The sequence below is a fragment of the Eleginops maclovinus genome, chromosome 24 (genome assembly GCF_036324505.1).
Source record: "Eleginops maclovinus isolate JMC-PN-2008 ecotype Puerto Natales chromosome 24, JC_Emac_rtc_rv5, whole genome shotgun sequence".
Lineage (NCBI taxonomy): Eukaryota > Metazoa > Chordata > Actinopteri > Perciformes > Eleginopidae > Eleginops > Eleginops maclovinus.
Window position 1 is genome coordinate 4330438 of NC_086372.1, and position 22204 is coordinate 4352641.

Genomic DNA, 22204 nt, shown 5'->3' on the forward strand with positions numbered 1-22204 from the left:
TTTCTTGCATATTTTTGACATACTAGACTATCCCTAACCCGGACTGGCACAATAAGTCAGGCCGGGAATTATACACCCAGCCAGGCCATGTTAAGAATATTCTTTGTTTGAAGACCAAGAGTCGGTCTTAAATGGACCCGGAAGCGTTGTTGTTTAAGCTTAACAGTATTTATTAATGCAATAGAATGATAGGTCTACAAAGGAAACACAGCTGCGGTCCCCCACGCTACTAATCCACAGTCCACATTGAAGCAGTTAGCTGTCTCTTAGCAGCACGGAGAAAAGGCCCCGCACTTGTGTTCACGTCAGGCATGTTTACTCTCTGGCTCTTCCGGTCTCCTCTTCTCCCATTGGTTGGCAGCGGGGGCCGGATCCTATTGGCCCCTTTGTCGTCACATGCACATACCCCGTCTTCTTCAATTGGTTGACTGACGGAGGCGGGTCCAGGGCACAGTCTGCTTCGCCTTCTGATGAAGTGTCATGATGCTTCTCTTTATGATATATATTGTACACTTCTTCTAAGACTTATTGGTTATTAAACACAAACCAATATCAATAATGCAGCGTTGAGTGAGAGTTGAAGTCGGTGTGTTTAGTACGTGACTCCATGTGTGAATGACTTTTACTCACATCCTCGATATACCATTAGCTACATGCTACTTGAGGCTAAAAAACAGTGAATTTAGTCCTTTAGGGTTCCGTTTCAATATATTGATTATCCTTACAGCCACTACCAGTTTTTTGGGGGCATTTTGCTGGTTGTATTGTCAGTAAGTACAGCGTTGCTGCCCATAGTGACAGCCCTGTAGTTTAAATCTCCCTGACATCAAACATGTCCTCCTGTGGACTGCTGGCCCTGTACCTGCCAGCTCCTCTGTGCTGGTGGTTCTACTACCCAAATAGAAACATATGGACAGAAGTTACTATTTAAAAAAGTGTGCAATTATATTTGGTAACCTATCTAATTTGATCTATTTAACATTGTTCTTTTTATTCATGCATATTTAACTAATCCCTCCCCTTTCACCCTGTATTTTGGTTCTGCTGTCCTATAGCATTCATTGGAATGATTTCATTCCTGTTTGATTTATTCTGTCATTTTGTATAACTATATTAATCATATCAATATAAGTGTCTTGGACATATGTTCATGAGGTATGACGCTCTGCTGTCCGTACGCTTCTCCATGTTTGGGATTGCAAGAATATATCATACATTGACTTTATCCAGTTTGAAGACACATTTTGCTGCAGAGTTTGATTAACTGACGGCTTACTCACATGCTGTCTACAGAGCACATGTGATGCATTCAGCCTCTGCAGCCTCTCTGCAGGACACACCCCGGAAGTATCATCGTGCAACACCTGGCAGAGAAGCAGCGTGATGGCGCCGGTGTGGAAACACTTGTTGGCGTTTTACCTTCACTGCTAACAGCCTGCACATTGTGCTATCCCGTCAGCGTTGGTGAGTAAATACTGTTAGTAGACAGTGCTGTTGGTGAGCGCGAGAGTCAGGTTAGCTCCCAGTAAAGCACACAGTAAAAGTCCTGCAGTGAAAAGGTGACTTGATGTAGAATGGCTGGATTTAGAGTCATATTAAGTCATAGTTTAGAATCGTGTGACAAATATAATATTGTAGTTTATCATAAACAATCATGTTGATGTGTCCTGAGAAAAGATATGTTTCATTATAGATGGATAGAAGTACTTTATTGATCCCAATTTGGGAAATGTTTTCGTTGCAGCAGCATAAAAATCACATTTTTAATATTTGTTGTAATTACAATAAGAGAAATAGCTTTTAGAAAGAAAGTAAAACATATGCTGATAAATAAATCCCTGAAAAAGTTTAAGATGTCTTAAACCAGAATAATCCTAATGCTGTCCCTCTCTTCATTTCTCCCCAGGTGAGTGCAGAGTTTCTGGACCAAACCTTGGGACAGCCGGGTTTCTTCACATCATCCTCGTCCTCTTCTTCCTCCACTCGTGGTAAAGTATGTCATTTAAAAGTCTTAGTAAGCGCACACTTTTAAATGTCAGCAGAAAGTCCTAGGATAGTAAAAGCTTTAGAAATACCATAATAGTTTACCATGCCATTAGTAATCTGATATAGTGTCGGAAAAAGTCATAAATATAGCAAATAGAAAAACATCATAAAAAGTCATTAAAGGTCACTATTATTTCATTGAAGTGTCACAAAAAAAACGATTTAATTTTTGGTAAAAAGTCAGAGCTGATGATATAATATATAAAATCATAAATAATTTTAAAGAAATGTCTTAAAAATGTGAAATTTCTTTATAAAATCATAAAAAGTGTTAAAAAAATCAAAGTTTATTTTAGAAGTCATTAATTAATGACTTCTAAAATAAACTTTGATTTTTTTTAACACTTTTTTCTTTTTTAAAGGTGATATTGACTTATTATGTTAAATAAAACTTAAACCTATCACTCTTTGTATTACCCGGTGGCTCACCTGGTAGAGCAGGTGCACAGTGAGCCAAAAAAGAATCCTGGCTGCCAGGGTTCAAATCCCCCCTGCGGCTGCACTGCTGCTTTCAGGAACCAAAAATACAAAAAAATACGAAAAAAACGAAAAAAAAAAAACTTTTTTAGTAATTTTCTCTTTTTCTGTACTTCCTTATCCTGGCTCCCTACTTTACTCTATCTGAGTCCTGCCTCTCTTTGTCTGCCTGTCTTTTCTGCTGTGACTGCCTCTCCTTCTCTGCCTGCCTTCCTACTGTGACTGCCTCTCCTTGTCTGCCTGCCTTCCTAATGCGTCTGCCTACCTGCCTTCCTACAGTGTCTGCCTCTCCTTCATGCCTGCCTACCCTTCATGCCTGCCTTCCTAGTCTGCCTGCCTTCCTACTGTGACTGCCTCTCCTTCATGCCTGCCTTCCTAATGTGTCTGCCTACCTGCCTTCCTAATGTGTCTGCCTCACCTTCTCTGCCTGCCTTCCTACTCTGCCTCACTGATCTATTGTAACTATCTACCTTGTTCGGTATTCGAACCCTGTACACTTAAGTGGTGGATCTGAACTCGACACGGGCGCCTACGTGCCGCGAACAAACCCCTGAGGCCACATACATGTACATGAAGCCCTGCTCTCCGGGCACATTTAGCTTCTCCACTGAGTAAAGCACTTTAAAAATCACTACAGCTCACAAAGGATTTGAACACACAACCTCAGGTCTACTGACCTGTCACTTATCCCTCTGAGCTATTTGTCCTGAGAGACAGAACCTTCATTTGGTAAAGTCATTCTCCACTTTGGGTGTTAGACTTGAAAATGCCTGGATGTCCCGGGATTCGAACCTAAGACTTCAGCTCACCAGAGAAGTGTCGTATCACAGCGAGCTATTTCACTTGAGGCAGTTATCAGTTGTTTGGTAGGATCTGTCACAAAGAAAATGTAAAATAGGAAATAGAACAAGTCATAGTTTAGTCCATCCAATAAAACTGTCAGTGAAGTATTTCAGTAAACTGTGCCTCCAACATTTGTAAATGAGAAACTCTTCTCTGTTCGTTCTTCCATCATTGTGGATGTTCTACCTGAAAATCTGTTCAAATAAAGAGGATCGAACCCAGAACCTCCAGTCTTCAAGGCAGTGTTTTATCCCAGTGAGCCATATGACTTCAATGAAGTCTGTTTCATTTGGTAATCTTATTCTACACTTTGGGTTTTGAACATCCAAAACATTTGCACCTTATGGGGATTGAACCTGAAACCTCAGTTCTTCAGAACAAAAGTGCATCTCACTGAGCCGTTTGACCTGAGAGTTTGGCATGGTGTTCAGTAGCCTGTCATACAAAGTATATCTCAAATAGTCATAGTGTAGTCTGTCTGAGAAAGCAGTAATAGTTTAGTATGTCAAACAATTGAGGCACAAACACATGTGAATGAAACTCTCTTCTCTTTCTTATTTCAGTTCATCATGTTTGATGTTTTAGCTGAAAAATCAGTGCAAATAATAAGGATTGAACCCAGAACCTCCAGTCTTTAAGGCAGTGTTTTATCTCAGTGAGCCATTTGACTTGTGCAAATTCTGTTTGGTTTGGTGATCTTATTCTGTACTTTGGGTGTTGGACCTGGACTGAAATCTCTACCTCATGCACACCCCCCTCCCCCCAACTTTGCGTGCACACCTATGCCATACAACCCTTATAAAGCTACATTATAGTTTGATAAAAGGTACTTGACTTCTTCCTTAAAAGTCACTGTAATGCTCAATTCTCAAACCAAGAACCGTCTGGTTTACCAACCAGTGTTCCATCTCCATGAGCTATGGGTCCAGATGACAGCTCTCTGCTTTTACTTGTATTTGACTCCTTCCTTTAGAGGCAGACACCTTAAAAGTCACTGGAACGCAGAAGGTTTGAACCACAACCTCCGAACATCGAGGCAGCTTCTTATCACCGTGAGTCATTTGACCTGACAGAGTTGGATGTTCCTTTGCATATTTGACATTTTCATCTCAGGGTTGGACCTCAAAAGACACAGTCCAAGCACTTCCTGGTGAATGAGACTTCATGGTCGGACTTGAACCAGTGACCTTCTGGTTCCCAATCAAAGTCCCTACAAAAAGTCCGAGCTAATGATATAATATATCAAATCATAAAAAGTGTTAATAAAATAAACTTTTATTTTTTAACAGTTTTTCTTTTTTAAAGGTGATATTGACTTATTATGGTAAATAAAACTTAAACCTATCACTCTTTGTATTACCCGGTGGCTCACCTGGTAGAGCAGGTGCACAGTGAGCCAAAAGAAGAATCCTAGATGCCAGGGTTCAAATCCCCCCTGCGGCTGCACTGCTGCTTTCAGGAACCAAAAAAATTACAAAAAAACAAAACTATTCTTCCTTATCCTGACCGCCTACTTTACAGCCTATCATACTCTATCTGAGTCCTGCCTCTCCTACTGTGTCTGCCTCTCCTTCTCTGCCTGCCTCTCCTTGCCTGCCTGCCTGCCTTCCTACTCTGCCTCACTGATCTACCTCTGATCTATTGTAACTATCTGCCTTGTTCGCTATTCGAACCCCGTACACTTAAGTGGTGGATCTGAACTCGACACGGGCGCCTACGTGCCGAGAACAAACCCCTGAGGCCACATACATGTACATGAAGCTCTGCTCTCCGGGCACATTTAGCTTCTCCACTGAGTAAAGCACTTTAAAAATCACTACAGCTCACAAAGGATTTGAACACACAACCTCAGGTCTACTGACCTGTCACTTAACCCTCTGAGCTATTTGTCCTGAGAGACAGAACCTTCATTTGGTAAACTCATTCTCCACTTTGGGTGTTAGATTTGAAAATGCCTGGATGTCCCGGGATTCGAACCTAAGACTTCAGCTCACCAGAGAAGTGTTGTATCACAGCGAGCTATTTCACTTGAGGCAGTTATCAGTTGTTTGGTAGGATTTGCCACAAAGAAAATGTAAAATAGGAAATAGAACAAGTCATAGTTTAGTCCATCCAATAAAACTGTCAGTGAAGTATTTCAGTAAACTGTGCCTCCAACATTTGTAAATGAGAAACTCTTCTCTGTTCGTTCTTCCATCATTGTGGATGTTCTACCTGAAAATCTGTGCAAATAAAAAGGATCGAACCCAGAACCTCCAGTCTTCAAGGCAGTGTTTTATCCCAGTGAGCCATATGACTTCAATGAAGTCTGTTTCATTTGGTAATCTTATTTTACATTTTGGGTTTTGAACATCCAAAACATTTGCACCTTATGGGGATTGAACCTGAAACCTCAGTTCTTCAGAACAAAAGTGCATCTCACTGAGCCGTTTGACCTGAGAGTTTGGCATGGTGTTCAGTAGCCTGTCATAGTAAGTATATCTCAAATAGTCATAGTGTAGTCTGTCTGAGAAAGCAGTAATAGTTTAGTATGTCAAACAATTGAGGCACAAACACATGTGAATGAAACTCTCTTCTCTTTCTTATTTCAGTTCATCATGTTTGATGTTTTAGCTGAAAAATCAGTGCAAATAATAAGGATTGAACCCAGAACCTCCAGTCTTTAAGGCAGTGTTTTATCTCAGTGAGCCATTTGACTTGTGCAAATTCTGTTTGGTTTGGTGATCTTATTCTGTACTTTGGGTGTTGGACCTGGACTGAAATCGCTGCACCTCATGCGGATTGAACCTAAGACTTCAGTTCCTCAGAGGAGTGTTGTATCACTCTGAGATATTTGATCTGAGGATGATTTTGTCTCACAACCTGAGCGTGTTTGACTCATTTGTTATTGGTGTTGGACTTTAAAAACCTCAGCTCTACTGAGCTCCCTCACATCTCTCTGAGCTGTATGACAGGTCACAGAAACGTCTAAATATGAAAACCTTTCAAAGTAATTCTCTTTGGTGTTTGACACACATCCTCAGATCTACAGCCCACAAAGCCTCCACTCTGAGCTATATGACCGAACACGGTTGATTGTTGTCAGGTACACATTTGAACTTCTTCTGTGGGGAATTTGACTTGTAAAGTTACTGCAATGGATAAGAATCAAACTCACAACCTCAGATCTTCTTAGCAGTGTCGTATCCCTGTGAGCTATATGGAGAACACACTGGTCTTTGTTTGGTTGAGAATGTAATTCCTCCTCTTTGAATGGTAGACTTTAAAATATATTGCACCTAATAAGGGTTGAACACACAACCTCAGATCTTCTGACCTGTCACTTATCCCTCTGGGCTATTTGTCCTGAGACGTTCATGTTTGGTATGACTTGTTCATTTGGGTTTTTGGACCTTAAAGATGAATGCACCTGAAAAGCCTTGAACCCACAACCCACAGTCTCAGTCCGTCTTCTATCCCTCTGAGCTATTTGATGTGACAGCTCCACCTTTCATTTGGTAAATGTGCTCTTGACTTTGGGTTTCAGCTTTTGAAAACTGCTGAACCTCATGAGGATCGAACCCAAGACTTCAGCTTACCAGAGCAGTGTGGTATCACTCTGAGCTATGCAGTACGAGATACTCATGTGTTGTTTGGTAGATTTTGTCACACACAGAAAATGTGAAAACAGGAAAGAACAAGTCATAGCGCTGTGAACTGTTAAACCTTTAACCTCTCAATATGTTTCAGGATGAACAGGTTGCCCCCCCACAGAAGAAGCAGGCCACATCTGCTGGATCAGGTACCAGGCTGCTAGCTCAGGTATTTAAAGTTATTGAGTCACAAGCTGTTCCACCAAGTGAAATGAAACATCCTGTCTATTATCACCAGCAGCTGTAGTCTTTTTAGCCACTAACATTGACTGTTGTGTTGTTTTTCTCGTGTGTATTAGGAAGGATCAGACCAGACTTAGAAGGCTGTTGACCTGAGGAAGTTTGGACTAAATGTGTGGGTGATGAAAAGCAATATGTGGAATAAGAACTTGATCTGGCGATGCAAGGAAGAAGACTGTCTGTCAAAACAATGTAAATTCAGAGAAAAACTGTGACACAATTGGTATTACCTTGATAAGAGCAGGATGGATGCAGATTGTTGAAGAAATGCAGCATGTGGTAGTTAAGAGGACAAATTCAATGTACTGCCACGGTTGAGTCCAAGCTGAGAATCATCTTCTTATAAGTTGAAAATATGTAGCGATCTTCTGTATCTGATGCCTTTGGAGAAATTCCTTTGTGTTTTATGTAAGCTAAAGAAGCCAGACAACGCCACCTTGGGAATTTCACAGAAGGAAATATTTATCAACAGTACCAATAAGGCACTCAGTATTATTGAGGGGCAGGAGATGTGGTCCCAATTAATCAAATGTTTTATTTCAAAGATTAAAATGTGGTTGAATACACAGACCATCATACACGAAAATTAAAGGGGGAAATCTTAATTCAGGGATGCTGAGTGGATGGATGTGGCGAAGGGTGAGCGGGATCCCAACAAAGTAAATTAAGGCACCCGTGATCACTTTACACTCACAAGAAGGAACACCTAAATCAGGCACGACACACACAAAGGGAGAAGCCACCCCTTGGGCTCTCCGCAACTAAGAGGGGGAAACAAATACTACACAAACCAGCACATGAGATGAGCCTAAAGAAAATAAGATCAACACTACGACCAAAATATAACTAATATTGACTGAAATGAACAAAACAAGTTTAGATCAACAGGGTTGAAAACAAATAAACTAAAGAAAATGAAATCAACCCAACAGTAATACTGAGTGAAATAAACTAAACCAGCTTAACTCAACAGGGTCAATGAAATAACCAAACTAAGTAAACGGGGGTTAATCCAACACAGTAATCACCATGTGCCCAAAACCTCCTTCAAAATAAAAGCTGGGGGTCTCTCCTGGTTAAAAATGTCTCCAATACATACAATTACCCCAGTTGCCTAAAGATGCCTTCAAAATAAAAGCATAAAACTACTTCAATTAACTTGAATAATAACAATAAATTGACTTCAAAATAAAAGCATAAAACAATTCACTTTAATCAGAACCATAAATAATAACAATATATTTACTGGAAGCAAAGACAGCAAGACAATACATGTTGAACCATTGTAATAATAAAAAAGGATGATAGAGACCAGCAGGCCATTTTTTATTTAAAAAAACAAACACAACAGGAAACTTAAAATGAAAATTGATTCCAATATGACCATCACAGTTTAAAGAAATAAGAACATAAAAAATAACTGACACATGGCATCAATGGTATGTAGTGTTTTCTAACATCTTGCATTCAAATGCTTCATAACTAAGATGACTACACGTGTTTATTTACACTGGAGTGTTTATCTTATTTGCCTGTCAACTCAGTAACTTTAAAACCTCAGTTAAAAATTGAATACCTGGACTTGAAATGATGTACATTTTGTGACAGTTTGCATTGCTATTTCAAGATTTCCCAGTTGGATGTACCAAGTGTCCCACCTCCACCGCACCATCTTTTTCACCTATGATAAACATGATTGTTGACTTACAATCAAATTTAAAGACACAGTTGAACTTCCTGCTACAGAACTGAAAATAAAATGTGAGCAGGAGAGACCTTCTCCACTGTGAGCAGGTTGATTAGCACCTTTCAAAATAAAAGAAAGGTGACGTCTTCTCCGACTACAGCTGGAATCTTGATCTGCTGGCCTCCGTCTGTCAAGACTTCTGAGTTGCATTTGAAAGTGTGAAAAAAAGCATCAGTTTAGAAAAACAAAAGCCTTCAGTCAGGTTCCAAATAATATGAATTTATAATAAATGTGCTCTAATCTCCTCACCTCACTGGCTGCCTTCAGCAGGGCGGCTGCCTCCGCCCGACCCGTCTGCTGCACCATCTTGTAGAGAGCTCCTTCTTTGTTCTGCAGCAGGGTGAAGGGACGGTCTAACTCCTGGATGGTACCACTGTCTAGAACCTTAAAGCAGGATAACAACAATAACAACTCCTGCCGACTCTCTAAGGGGCATCATGCAGACGTACAGTACTTTGACAGATAACACACTCAACATACTGATGTACTGTACAGTTTATTTATACTTAGTCATGGAGTTATATGGGGACCTTTTAAAATATTTGATAGATTAATCTCAGCATCTTAAAAGGTATATTATACAGTAGCAATCAGACACAGTGAGGTTAGGCTGCTGAATTCATTTGGGGAATCATAGTGCAGTGAGGCTGAAGAGAGGACTTACCATGATCCTGTCGCTGTCTATGATGGTGTTGAGGCGGTGAGCGATGGTGAGCACGGTGCACTCTCTGAACTTGTCCCGAATGGTTTGCTGGATCAGTTCGTCCGTCCTGCAGAGAGACAGGGTAACGACAAAGACATCTGTAAACAAAAGGATTTAAGCTGAAAAAGAAGCCATGCCAGGTCTCGCACGAGCGGTACCTGGGGTCCACGTTGGCCGTGGCCTCGTCGATGACCAGGATGCGGTTCTGACGGAGAACTGCCCGGGCCAGACACACCAGCTGCCTCTGTCCCACGCTGAAGTTGGAACCCGACTCGGCCAGCACCGTCTCCAGCTTCCCGGGCAGCTCCTCCACCACCGACTTCAGCTGCACCTGTGGGGGGGAAAGGGGGAGTTAGCCTGATGCACGCGTCAGAGGGAGCATCAGACTGAACTGCAGGACACACAGGTTTGTACCGACCTCTTCCAGAGCCCTCCACAGGTCCTCGTCGGAGTGCTGGCTGAAGGGGTCAAGGTTCTTCCTCATGGAGCCTGTAAACAGCACCGGGTCCTGGAGAACAGAGGGAACAGAACCAAGGTCAGAGTGAAGCTGGATATTCATTCTCAAATGGGCAAACATCACATTTAATCTGTAAATTATTGTGGGCAACTCGGCCCAATGACATGTGATGGTAACAGAAGGTCTTTGGATGTGCACCTGAGGGATGATGGACATCTTTGTGCGCAGGTCGTGGAGGCCGATCTCAGAGGTCAGAACTCCGTCAATGTAGATCTTCCCCTGAGGCTCGGCCAGGCGGAACAGAGCCGACACCAGAGAGCTCTTCCCGGCGCCCGTCCTCCCCACGATGCCCACCTGACACGCAGAGAACCAGAGTCATCGACATCCCTCATGTGTGTTCAAACATTAATAAATAAGTGTGGCCATCTCACCTTCTCGTTGGGTTTAAAGGTGAAGCTGACGTCTTTGAGGACCGCCGCTCCCTCTGGGCTGTAGGAGAAGCTGACGCGGTCAAAGGTCACCAGGCCTTTGCTGGGCCAATCAGGAGGAGGAGGCTTCTCGGTTTCCCAGGATGCCTCGCTCTCCAGCTCGGTGTACTCCACCACCCTCTCCACTGACGTCATCTGAACAGAGTCATTGTGTCCCATGAGCTCATTGTGCTTCAAACCTGTTGTCATTTCATTTAACTGTTTGTCAGCGTCTCCTCCAGAAACAGCTACTGATTATACTACATGTGTTAGTCTCTAACAACGATAACTCACGAGTAAAAACCTGAGACGCTGCTTCACGACAGACAGAAACCAAAAGATCCCTCAGTTCTCACCATGTTCTCCACCTCGGCACTCTGCCTCACCGTCCACTGGAAGTTGCCCACCAGCGTCACAGCATACGTCAGCACCAGCCCCACCTCTCCAGCATTCAGCCCTGAGAAACAAACAAACACACACACACACAGTAATTAGCCTTTATCGACAACAATCTAAGATTATTAAAAGCATTCCATGGAAATTGTTTAGCTTTGTTAAAGTGTAACCTTTCTAAAATGGCTTCATCAAAGAGAGAAAACCAACTGACCTGACATTCTCTCTCAGAGCAGTAGTACGAGTAGTAGATTTCATTCAGGCAGACAGGCAGGGTTTTACGACATGTGATTTATTGGGTTTCTTTTAGAGGCAAACTCTTTACATGGGTTCATGCTCCTCGCTGTAGGGTACTCGCTACATGGAAGGAGTCATTCTCCTCTTAAAGAGACACCACGACTTCATCTCCTGTTCTTCAATTTCTTTAATACCATTCAATGCTTATGTACTTTATATTCTTCTGTTCCCGCTGCATTTTATTGATTTGTGTTTTGTCCCTGTGAATGTGCTGCACAAATACATGTACATTTTACCCACTCGTTTGTGAAACCTTGCACTAAAAGGGATTGACAGTCTCTCGGGGTGCATTTACCGTCTCTGAGCAGGATACAGCCAAATGCCACGAAGGCGACAAATACTGAGCAAATGCTGTCGAGTTGAAGAGCGAACCAGCGGGACGTCATCAGGAACAAAAACCACGCCTCTGAAACCACAGAGAGAAAATGCATTTCATCAAAGACCTTATTGGGCTCAGACTAACATTGAGGAACAATAATAACAAAACCTTTCTTTGGCAATCGCGTTCCAACTTGAAATAACTTTTGAAAGGTAAAATGTTTAACATGGAAACCTGTGTGCCGGTCCTGATGAGCATCGAAGGCTTTCTTTAACCTCTCCTCCGCCTTAAGGGCTCTTATGGTCCAGAGGCCCTGAAGAGACGAGGACAGGTGGGAGAACACAGGACTCCGAGCTGCCGGACAAACCACATAGAGGGGGTTGAAACCATCCATCAAACATTATTGGATATTATTATTTTAAAAGCCCACTGTTCAAATCTATAACCTGGTATGATTATGGAAAGGACCCATGAACACATACTTGTAGATTCTAGCCGTTTGACGTCTCGTGATGTACGGAGGTAGAAACGTCTCAAGTACAAGAACATGAAGAGCAGAGGGATGACGGGGACGAGGATGAAAGGGATGACAGAGGCCGCCACCGCGATCACGCCCACATTCTGTAAAAACAACTGCAAAACCACAATAATAAATATCAACACAAAATAAGATGAGAATTGGTGACTTACAGAACAAATACAATCAGTGTATGGACAGTAGTGTCACTTAAATGGCACTCATTTCTTACTTGATAGAAGTCCACAAAGGTGATGGGTAACAGGGAGTCCATCTGACTGATGTCTTTGGAAAACCTGTTGAGAATCCTTCCTACAAAGCAGAGAAAGAACAGTCAGTTAGAAAAACAAATGCCACTTCTTTGCCCAGAAGGCCAGGACCTCGGCTCCACCTTAGTGACTCTTGAGTGCAGGGCTTACCTATGGGGTTGACGTCAAAGAAGCGAACAGGCGTGCGGAGGACGGCGCTGAACATGCTGTTGTGCAGAGTCTGAGACGATCTGACCAGTCCGTGAAACACCACTAAACTGCGTATGTAGCCAAACACCACGGCAGCCGCTGTCAAACCTGAGAGAAAGAAAAAAGAGGACTGCAATTTCATTTTTGTTTTAAAGCAGAACATGCTCTCACCAACTTCAAAACATCACAGTTTCTGTGGAGATAGGAAGGGAAGGCTCACCTGCATAAATGCCCAGGTGAAACGTGAGATCCGACTCTTGTTCTAAACGAGTAGCATTGATGACAGAGCCCACGCTAACATCTCCAACTGTGCTGTTGCGAAACTCTCCTCTCGCCCTGTCGACACAGCATAAGAAAAAATCAGACCAGACGCACGGCAAACTATTAAATATGACATGGTTAAAAAACAACAACACTCAAACAACTGAAAGTAGGACACGCCTAGAGAGTGGGAATAGCCCTGGATAAACACTCACCAGTATGCCAGCCACCAGTCCTGCATTATATACGCACCCTTTGCAAAGAAACGGTTTGAATTACGTTTTTTTATTGAGAAAAAACAACAAATAGACATTTACTGTGCTACAAATCATTGATTAGCACATCGAAAAGAAACATGACGTACGCATCTCAGTATGAGCTTATGAATTCAGCTACAACAGTAACCTTTAACATCCCCTATTTGGGAACAAAATAGTTTAAATAAGGTGTATTTTGAAGAGTATTAGAGACCTATGAGCCATGTCCTACCTCAGCCAGGACACTGGTCAGCACGACAAACACCAGCACCACAGGGCTGTGGCCTGCAGTGAAGTACTTGAGGTAGATGTGGCTGCTAACATTCCCTTCAGCTCGGGTCTCCTCTGCCATGGTGCCCACCGTTTCAGCCTGCACAACAAAACGTGCTACATCAGTTCAGAGAGGGGAATAAGCTGATTCAATGGAGTTCTTGCAGACTGAAATAAGTTTGAATAATGGACACTTGACTATTAGATTACTATGATGGAATCAACCTCACCATTTCAGCAGTGCACTCACTTTATACATGCTCATCTTCACAGGATCCCTATTAAAATAGTACTACCAAAAACATGCTTTGTGCGGTATGTACCGGAAGCTGCTGCTCTGTGTATTTGCTCTCGGGCACCAAGAGGCTGCTCTGGGAACTGTGAGAGTTATTTGTTTTCTTGCTGAGCAGCGACAGTTTGTCATGCTCTTGTGATCGAATCCAGCGCCCCTGATCCTCGTCGCTTCTCTGCAGGGACTGGAAGTTGAGTCCAGAGCTCTGAAGCTCGTTGTGGGTTCCCTCGGCCATGATGTGACCCTGTGAGACGCAAAGAGGTGAAGCTGCTGGTGAATCGCTGGGGAAAATTTATGAATGGCAACATACCTGAACACTATTAGCCAACTCAAAATGAGGGTGCAGTTCTTCCAGAGAAAAAGGAGTCAAACATGGTGCGTCACTAATATTACTTCCTGTATATCTGTCCTCATACTGTCTTTAGGAATGTGTCTATGAAAAGTGTCTTCAGCTTCAAAAAGCAGCAGAGCGCTGCCAGGGGCCACTCACCTCCTTGAGGACGATGATGTGGTCGGCTGCCTGCAGGTACTGCAGCTGGTGGGTGACCAGGATACGACACTTTTTTTTCAGCAGGCCACAGATACACCTGAGGACACAGAGACAGAAAACACTCCTTAAGTAAATAAAGTGTCAGTTTATTCAGGGAGAAGAGTTTCTGCTTGTATTATCATCAATATGAGTAGAGGATTTGGCCCACATGAACAGTCAGTAGAGATGGTAATCACTCACTGTTCAAACAGGTGTCTCCCGACCTCTGCGTCCACAGCACTCAGAGGGTCATCCAGCAGGTAGATGTCTGCGTCCTGATACACAGCCCTAAATACACACACACACACACACTCCAATAAGCCCAAAAAGTATGAACTAAATCAGAAGCTAATCTGTGGAAGTAAAAAACGGACATGGAAAGTTATACCAAGCATGTTTCTACTTAAAGTTGCTGGCCTCTTGATATTGAGGCCAAATACACATATTCTATTTTTGGAAGAGTTAACTTTGTTTAACACAGAGATGATAGTTGTCTTTGTCCTCTCACCTGGCCAGGTTGACTCGAGCTTTCTGTCCCCCACTGAGAGTGGCTCCTCTGTCCCCGATCAGTGTCAGGTCTCCATCTGGGAGCAGCTCCATGTCCTGCAAAATAATGACGGTTTAATACGATATACTTGCATGCTAGTCGGCCCTGTTTTGTTGTCTTAGTATTAGCCAAGCGTCTTATATTTGTGGTTTCTATTATTTCAGTCATGGTGGCTTTATTTAGTCCTGTTTAAGACACACAGTCATATAAAGGAACATGTCTGACTAAAAAAGGAGCTTTGACATTATGTCATGAATGAGGAAGGGCACTTTGCTGTATCTCACCCTCTTGAGAGCGCACGCGCTGAGGACTTTCTGGTATCTCTGGTGGTTGAGCTGTCGTCCAAACAGGATGTTACTGCGGACGGTTCCAGGGAACACCCAGGGCTGCTGCGCGGCATATGTCAGCTGACCTTTGACCTTAAGGTTTCCCGAGTCACGAGGTAGTTCTCCCAGGATAGCACTCAGCAGAGAGGACTGTTGGGAACAGGGAGTAAATCAGCGAATCAAGTCAACTGTTTCTCTAGTGTTGGTGCTCAGAAAAAACGCTTAAGCAAATCTTAGGCCTTCATAATCCAGAAGATGAACTAGTCTACACCGCCGTACTGACCTTTCCGGCCCCCACTGGGCCAATTACAGTCAGAAGTTTGTGAGGCTTCACCGTGATAGAGATGTTCTGCAGAGATGGAGCATCCAAACTCTGACAGGATACAGAAAAACAGTCATTAAGGGTAACAACTTCCTGTATTTCCCAACAGATGTGGCATTTAATCCCATCGTTAAAACAACCACAAACACGAGGTTCAAGACTTTAATATTAAGAAGTTAATATACACATCAGAAGTTATTATGACATTATGACCTATACAGACCATTGGTGTTGGATGAGTCATGGCTGCACACACAAATCCTGTAACATGACATTTACAGTAATGCCAGACAACGTTACAGGGTTGAAATAGTCACCTTATCCCAGTAGCATGTCATCTTCTCAATCTCAACAGAGCTGTCCTTCTTTTCCTCGAGAGAAAGCCCACAGCTTTTCCTGTCAATCTCCTCCAGCAGAAGGAATTCCTGGAAGGTGTTAAAAGGACAGTCTGAACTATTTCCACTGCTACCTGTAATTCAAAACCTAGTCTAGTGTTTGCAGTTTTTTTACTACCTTCATGGCCATAAACTCTCATTTTAGCATTCAGGTTGTGAACAGAGCGTCTTGGATGTCCATGTGTTATTTAATGTGTAACTGATCACTTCTTAAGCACAGCTCTAAACCCGTGGTAGGACACAGCAAGATTTACAATGCACAAAAATCACTGCTCCCTATGTTGCTGATTATCGTTATCTTTGGGGTCTTTGCCGGAGTCTGAAAGGTCAGTTACAGATTGATCCAGTTCAGTTTAGGGTAGTAAAAGATTACACTAACATCTTATCTGTGGTAAAACAACCAGACGTTCAGGACTTCAATTATTGCAAAGTGATTATGGACACATCTCTAAAAAAGATGGACTAAATGAACCAAATTACCTCAATTCTGCGAACGCTAACTGCGGTCTCTGACAACTTCTCGATGGCCATTGGGAAGAACAGGGAGATGGTAAGCTTGATGGTGCCGTACAGGGAAACTGTGACAAACACACTTCTGGCGTTGATGGTGTTCCCCAGGAGAACGTAGACCGTGAAGGTAACAAACACGATGATCTTGCTGCTGGCAAAGAAGGAGGCCATGTTGAGTCCTCGTAGATAGGAGCTCTTCAGAATCTGCCTGATTTCTTTCCTGGAAAAGAAGACACATAAGCACAATTGTATATCCCTTAATGCATGTTTTAAACTGCAAGATTATTTTCCAGTCTTGCTGAATGACAAGTAAGTTTGTAGATTCCTAAATCCATGAGGTTTGTCCTGCTTATTCTACTATATTGTGCAATAGCATTACGCAACACAAGTAATCCTGTAATAATGTGCAAAGAACATTCCTGTAGTGCTTTCAAAGCAGGGAACTACTAATTACTAAACCAACGTCAGTTTGAAAACCGTCTCTCCTTGTAGTAACTGTTACAAATATGTTGTGTGTGTGTGTGTGTGTGTGTTTGCGTGTGTGTGTGCAGAGGCTTCTGTGTTCCATCAGATGTTCATTCATGTGAATGTGCCTCTTTGTTTTTGAGTAAGCACAAACTTTTTTGCCCCTTGGCATGCCATTGTCAGGTGTTTCCTGCTGACTGCTCACTCAATATTAACAAAGTCCACACAGTTAACACAAGTGTAAAACAAGGAAGGTTCAGCTGCTGCTTTTCTAGATACAGCAACAGAAAAGCAGCAGTGAAATTGTGCTCACATTACAAAAAAAGGAAAAGTCCTCGTAAATGAATAAATCCTGTTACCCTCAAAGGTCTAGGATTTCCAAATGGTTCGGAGAAAGAAGTTAATGAGTAAATAAGAGCTTCGTAGTCAGTCAGTATCTCTTTGATTATACAACCATTAACCCCTGTAAAACGAAGAGTGAAAAGATACACATATTCTTATGTGAAAGGTTTGAAGCCTGTCTTTTAGCTAAATAAAGCTCATAATTCAGTCTGGGTCTCTGAGCATTGAGGATCTGATAACACCATCTAGAGTCTAAGATTATCCTAATTTGGTGGGTGTCTTGGCAGTTAAGTAATTAAGGCAAATACCACATGGGCGCCAATGTCCTGAGCTTAATCCTGGAGCCATTTATCTCTCTACCGTCTTCTTGCCATATAACCCTTTGGTGTTGTTGTCTGTAAATGTTTGCGAGAATAAATGCTCATTAACTAACTTGTAATGATGACTATAAAGCAGAGCTAGTTAAAACCGCTGTTACCGAACTGGGACTTCACTGGAAGGACAGCTCTGTTTTGGCAGTGCATTGAGGGTGCAGCTGCTGCGGAGACGAACCCACTGACACTGTGATGTCTTACCAGGTTTTGTAAGGAAAACACCAGAGCCAAAAACAACAGACAGGGGGTTACATGTACACTCAGCTGATCTGTCAGGCTGAGGATACATACGTGAGGACAGAATCCAGTACAATAATGCCGCAAACAAACCGACAGAGGAGATGAGAAAAAAATACAACAGCTAAACTGAAAGCTGAGAAACGGGTTGAGCTCATGGCACCGCGGCGGGAATAGCCAGAGGGGACGTTGTGGATAAATGATAATCCTTGACTTGGTGGTTGGAAGTTGACATGCTAAATGATTAAGATGAGATTGTCACTTTGAATAGGTAAAGGTTGTTTTGCAGATTTACAACCTAGCTGGGAACCTGATAGGTCCACACACACTTTCGAGAACCATCATCTGACAGATGACCCTCAGGTGTGATGACCCCCACCGACTTCAACCTGAACCCAGAATTTGGGAGGAAGGTAAGAGCTGTGCCGAACAGCTGGCCTCGACTTAACACAGATATTTGACTGATGCTGGATCTGCTTCAAACACTCCGCCACCGCTTTGGCCCAAACTCAGGTCTAGAGAGACAGTGGAGCACCAGACTGAATGAACTTCTGAAGTTTATATCCCAAAAAAAAGCCATAAGATTCAGATTCTTTCCAGAGTTAGTGGACATATGTATCCTAATTGTTAAAAGATATGTTCCTGGGGTTAAAATGAATGCCCTATTTTATTGCTGCAGAAACAATTACAGAGGTCGTCAAGTCTGTTCTGTTCTTAACAAAACAGTTGTACCCTTACCTTCTGACGTCTGTAACCAGAGCTGCGAAGGGTTTCTCCCAAGCGTACATCTTGATGATCCTGATGCCAGACACCACTTCGTTCATGATGCGGATTCTGTTGTCAGTAAGGACTGACGTTTTGCTCCTTTAAATACGTTTTACAAACACAGAAATGTTAATTAATATTCCACTTTTCCCAAGCTTTGGGGAAAGGTGCGTTACCTCGAACAAAAACTGCGTACCTGAATATGCCAAAGAGCTTTCCAAACAACGTCTGCACAGGCACCATGAGGGCAAGGACTGCCACTCCTGCCAGACACGAGGGTCCAATCTGGTACCAAAGTAACACGATGATCACCATGGCTTGAAGAGGTCCCACCCACAGGTAGTGCAGATTCAGTGTAATCTATCGAGACAAACATTCATTGTGAGCCCAATTCAAACAAGAATATAGCTAAATATACCGGTCTTTTCTGGCTGGTTGTTGTGCAGTAAATCTGAAAATATGATGCCAGTGTTACCACTAATCTAGCCTTACCTCATCAAAACGATTCACGTCATTTGATAGGAGGTTGATGATTTGTCCTGTTGTTGTTTGCCCCATGGATTCACTGCTGAGACCCAGAGCCTGATGAGACAGAAGTCTCCTGTCTGGTAAATAATACTGAAGCGATTCACAGCATATTTAAATGAGTGGAAAATCTGCTCGCCCCATCACTGACCTTTTTGTATATCATGTGACACATGGCCACTCTGATCCTCATGCCTGTTCTTAGGACGTGGTAGTAGTAGAGATGTTGGATGATGGTCAGTGCAAACGTGGAGATGGACATGGCAGCGGCGTAAACATACAGCATGCACAGACTCCTCTGTTCGTCTGAGTGATACTTCTCAAAGAACAGGATGACTTCCCCCAGAAGAAGAGGCTGGATAACTTTGATTGCCTCCTTTATGTCAAAGAATGCCAAAAATACATTAAGGATACTGGATGCCATCAAGCACGACTCTTGGACGGCAGCTTATTACCACTTTTGCTTTTAGCTTGTCAAATGATATAATACACTTGATTGAATGGGCCCCAAGATATTTGGTTGACAAAACAGATAAGAACATACCAGTGAAATTGTAAACAACCCAGCCACTGCGTAGGACATCCCGTAGCACTTAATGAGAGCTCTGGTGAGATTTGGCTTCCGGAGATTCTTAGTAGCCTTTCTGACTTCATGGTCCCAGCATCTGCAAAAATGAAAATGCAGCATATTGATTCTGTACAGTGACATAGTGAGGTAGTGGTTATTGTCAACAGCACACGCATGCATACAGACTTAGACTTTTGGGAGGGGGCCAACAGTGTATCACTGTGATTTAGTACCTGTGTAGTTCCTCTCCCAGTACTTGGGACTGGTCCTCAGGAAGAACCCTGGGCATGTCATTCTCCTCCAAACTCCTTTTCTGTCCCAGTTGAAGCAACGGGATTAACCAGCTGAGTGAAACAGTTGGAAACACAGCTGTTGTCACGCAACCAGAATATGATTTACACTGACATCATTGTATTGTTTGTATTGCTTAATGTATTTAATGGAGAGGCTAACACCCTTACAGTTTGTGATGGAGATGAACCTGCAGACACACCCTTTAACAATAGTGTTGCTCACTTAGTTGTTATACTAATGCATGGGTCGGATCAGATTAGCTTTATGTACAAAAAACACAGAATGTTACGAGAGGAAGGAAACGTTTTTCAGAAACGTATTTAACTTACTTAAATAACAATACATTCAATATAAACAACAGCAAGTACATCATGATTAACTATTAAATAATATAAAGCAACATATAGCTCCAACAGTAATAGATCCCCTTTTTTTCATCCTTATAAGGAAACAGCAAATACACTCGTTGCACCAATGTATGCACCCCACCCCAAACCTACCCGCGGTGGTCTGCTAAAAGAGGTAGTTCCTACGGGCACGTTTTGTGCAATCGCGGGTACAGCTCGTCTACAAAACACTCAAATGTGCAGAATCACGTCAAACAAGCGCTCGTGGCTGTGTTTGCATGCTCAGCCAATGGTCGGCTATGCTTGAACAGGACATGCAGAAAGTTAATATTTTCAGGAATCCGAAACAAAACACCGTCAGCTAATGCCGAAGCAATGCACGACAGAACAGCCTCAAGCAGGTAGCCACGATATAAGAGAACAACACTCGTACATCCAGTCATCTCAGTGCGCTGCCGAAGCACAAACTGCTTTTAGCGACAGTGTTTTTTATACTGATTATGTTGCCTATTGTTTAACTGTGTGCTACAATAAGTGTGCAGGGGAAAGGACTTTGTATGAGTTGAAAGCGGAACTACAAGTTAAGATTTCAGATTGCTCAATAGACTCTCGTTGGTTAAAATCACATTTAAAAAAGCACAAATACTTTATCTGTGTTTTGTATTAAGTAAGTCGTGGTAGTTAAATTGTCCAATAAAAAGAACTTCAGGTACAAATAAGTCCAACAGCTTTCACTGAAACCCGTTTGAATAATGGGAGAGGGACCACTCACCACAGGAAGACCTTTGACAAACAGCCAGCAGAGGACAGCGGGTTGCCTGTTCCGTCTTTTTTCTTTATCTCCATGATTACTTAAAATCTGCTGCCTGCTGCTGGTACTCCGCCTAGACTGAGACTCAAACTGGAGAGTACCGGCTCACCACATGACGCCCGCCACCATCCACGCGCTGTTATTCACGTCTCGTTCAGACTCGGCCAATACTGTTGCAGCTACTTGAGGGGCGTCCACACACACGGACCAAACTCCATAAATGAGGACGTGGGTGAAGTTCTGGATGTAGCGTTTTCTGCGTGGAAACTACAGAGAATGTGGCACACTATATTATACAATACTTTTGTTGTAGTAGTGGATATTTAGTCACAGTAATGCGTCTTTTAATTGAGAGTAAACTAGTTGGAGAAATTCAATAATCCGGTTTATTATGTTTTAGAGAAGCACTTTAAAAATGCATCTTCTGAGAAACGTGTTTCCCGGGATTGTGTACTGAACAGCGGTCATAACACAGGAATGTTTGAATTGTGGCCAATGTTGTTTTCTCTACTACACGCAAAACATTACCGTGCGTGGTGCTGCGCTGAGGGTTCAACTCTCAGGCGATCACAGCCCACCCAAGTGAATGGAGCGGTGCTTGAGTCTGTGATGATCAGTGGTACTCTAATTACTTTTATCGAGTAACGTAACGCTTTAGTTTCGTGCGTTCGGTAATCAGTAACTTAGTAATTAAAAAAAAAAAAAGTAATCCGTTAAAATCCCGACTGCAGCCTGCTTTTTGTCAGACAGTTCTGTGCCACCTGCGGAGGCGCAGCGCTGTGATGCGTCTGTGCCCTGCTGCTGACCTACATTACCTGTGTGTGTGTGTGTGTGTGTGTGAGTGTCTCGAACCCCCGGCAGGATGGCAGAGAGGTCAGCGTTTTCATCGTGGAAGTACGCACATTATTTTCAATTCACCAGCGAAAAGGACAAGAACAACATAACGGTAACATGCACTGTCTGTGTTGTTGAAAAGCTTCTGTCGATCGATTTTGATCACATGTTCTGTGATTTAAAAAAAATAAAATGCTATGGGGCATATAACTGACTGTCTGTATTGTTATCCTGCAGAGTTAATTTGGTTGGATGATGTTCTTCATTGTCAGGACGTCTCGGTGCATTTAAAGTAGGCTGTGTGTCTGCGTCAGTTAAGCTGCAGCATGTGCGAGGC

At 42.7% G+C, this 22204-nt stretch overlaps 1 protein-coding gene and 1 long non-coding RNA gene across 4 annotated transcripts; one reads left to right on the forward strand and one right to left on the reverse strand.

Annotated features, from left to right (window-relative positions):
* The first annotated feature begins 436 nt into the window (after positions 1-436).
* On the forward strand, positions 437-9072 carry LOC134860923 (uncharacterized). Of its 2 annotated transcripts, none has more exons than XR_010165331.1 (4): positions 437-1464; positions 1907-1993; positions 7096-7167; positions 7298-9072. It is a non-coding gene; the product is annotated as an uncharacterized LOC134860923 (long non-coding RNA). The 2 variants fall into 2 exon arrangements; XR_010165330.1 differs by having other exon boundaries at positions 440-1464; positions 1907-1988.
* On the reverse strand, positions 8428-21213 carry LOC134860891 (ATP-binding cassette sub-family C member 4-like). 2 transcript variants are annotated; one of them, XM_063877763.1, is made up of 31 exons: positions 20995-21213; positions 19815-19925; positions 19558-19678; positions 19165-19389; positions 18981-19070; positions 18685-18848; positions 18462-18587; positions 16276-16525; positions 15718-15825; positions 15362-15451; positions 15037-15228; positions 14714-14808; positions 14407-14493; positions 14167-14263; positions 13708-13920; positions 13347-13484; positions 13073-13110; positions 12817-12932; positions 12558-12704; positions 12371-12450; positions 12104-12254; positions 11856-11975; positions 11598-11708; positions 10969-11069; positions 10577-10768; positions 10344-10499; positions 10107-10196; positions 9847-10019; positions 9650-9755; positions 9235-9369; positions 8428-9121 (listed from the first exon to the last, which is right to left on the reverse strand). In XM_063877763.1, exons 1-31 carry the CDS (start codon positions 21066-21068, stop codon positions 9116-9118), a joined length of 3903 nt encoding a protein of 1300 aa, XP_063733833.1. In that variant the 5' UTR covers positions 21069-21213; the 3' UTR covers positions 8428-9115. The 2 variants fall into 2 exon arrangements, with proteins under 2 accessions (XP_063733833.1, XP_063733832.1); XM_063877762.1 differs by having other exon boundaries at positions 8428-9124; positions 20995-21212.
* Between the last annotated feature and the right edge of the window lie 991 nt (positions 21214-22204).

What these genes read in the sequence shown, in the direction of transcription:
- LOC134860891 (XM_063877762.1), bottom strand. Translation starts at nt 21,068, where the DNA reads ATGGAGATAAAGAAAAAAGACGGAACAGGCAACCCGCTGTCCTCTGCT. An exon ending in GACTGGTGGCTGGCATACTG is followed by an intron (nt 12,933 to 13,072) that starts GTGAGTGTTTAT and finishes CTGTGTCGACAG; the next exon opens with GGCGAGAGGAGAGTTTCGCA. An exon ending in GTGCCGAGGTGGAGAACATG is followed by an intron (nt 10,769 to 10,968) that starts GTGAGAACTGAG and finishes GACTCTGTTCAG; the next exon opens with ATGACGTCAGTGGAGAGGGT.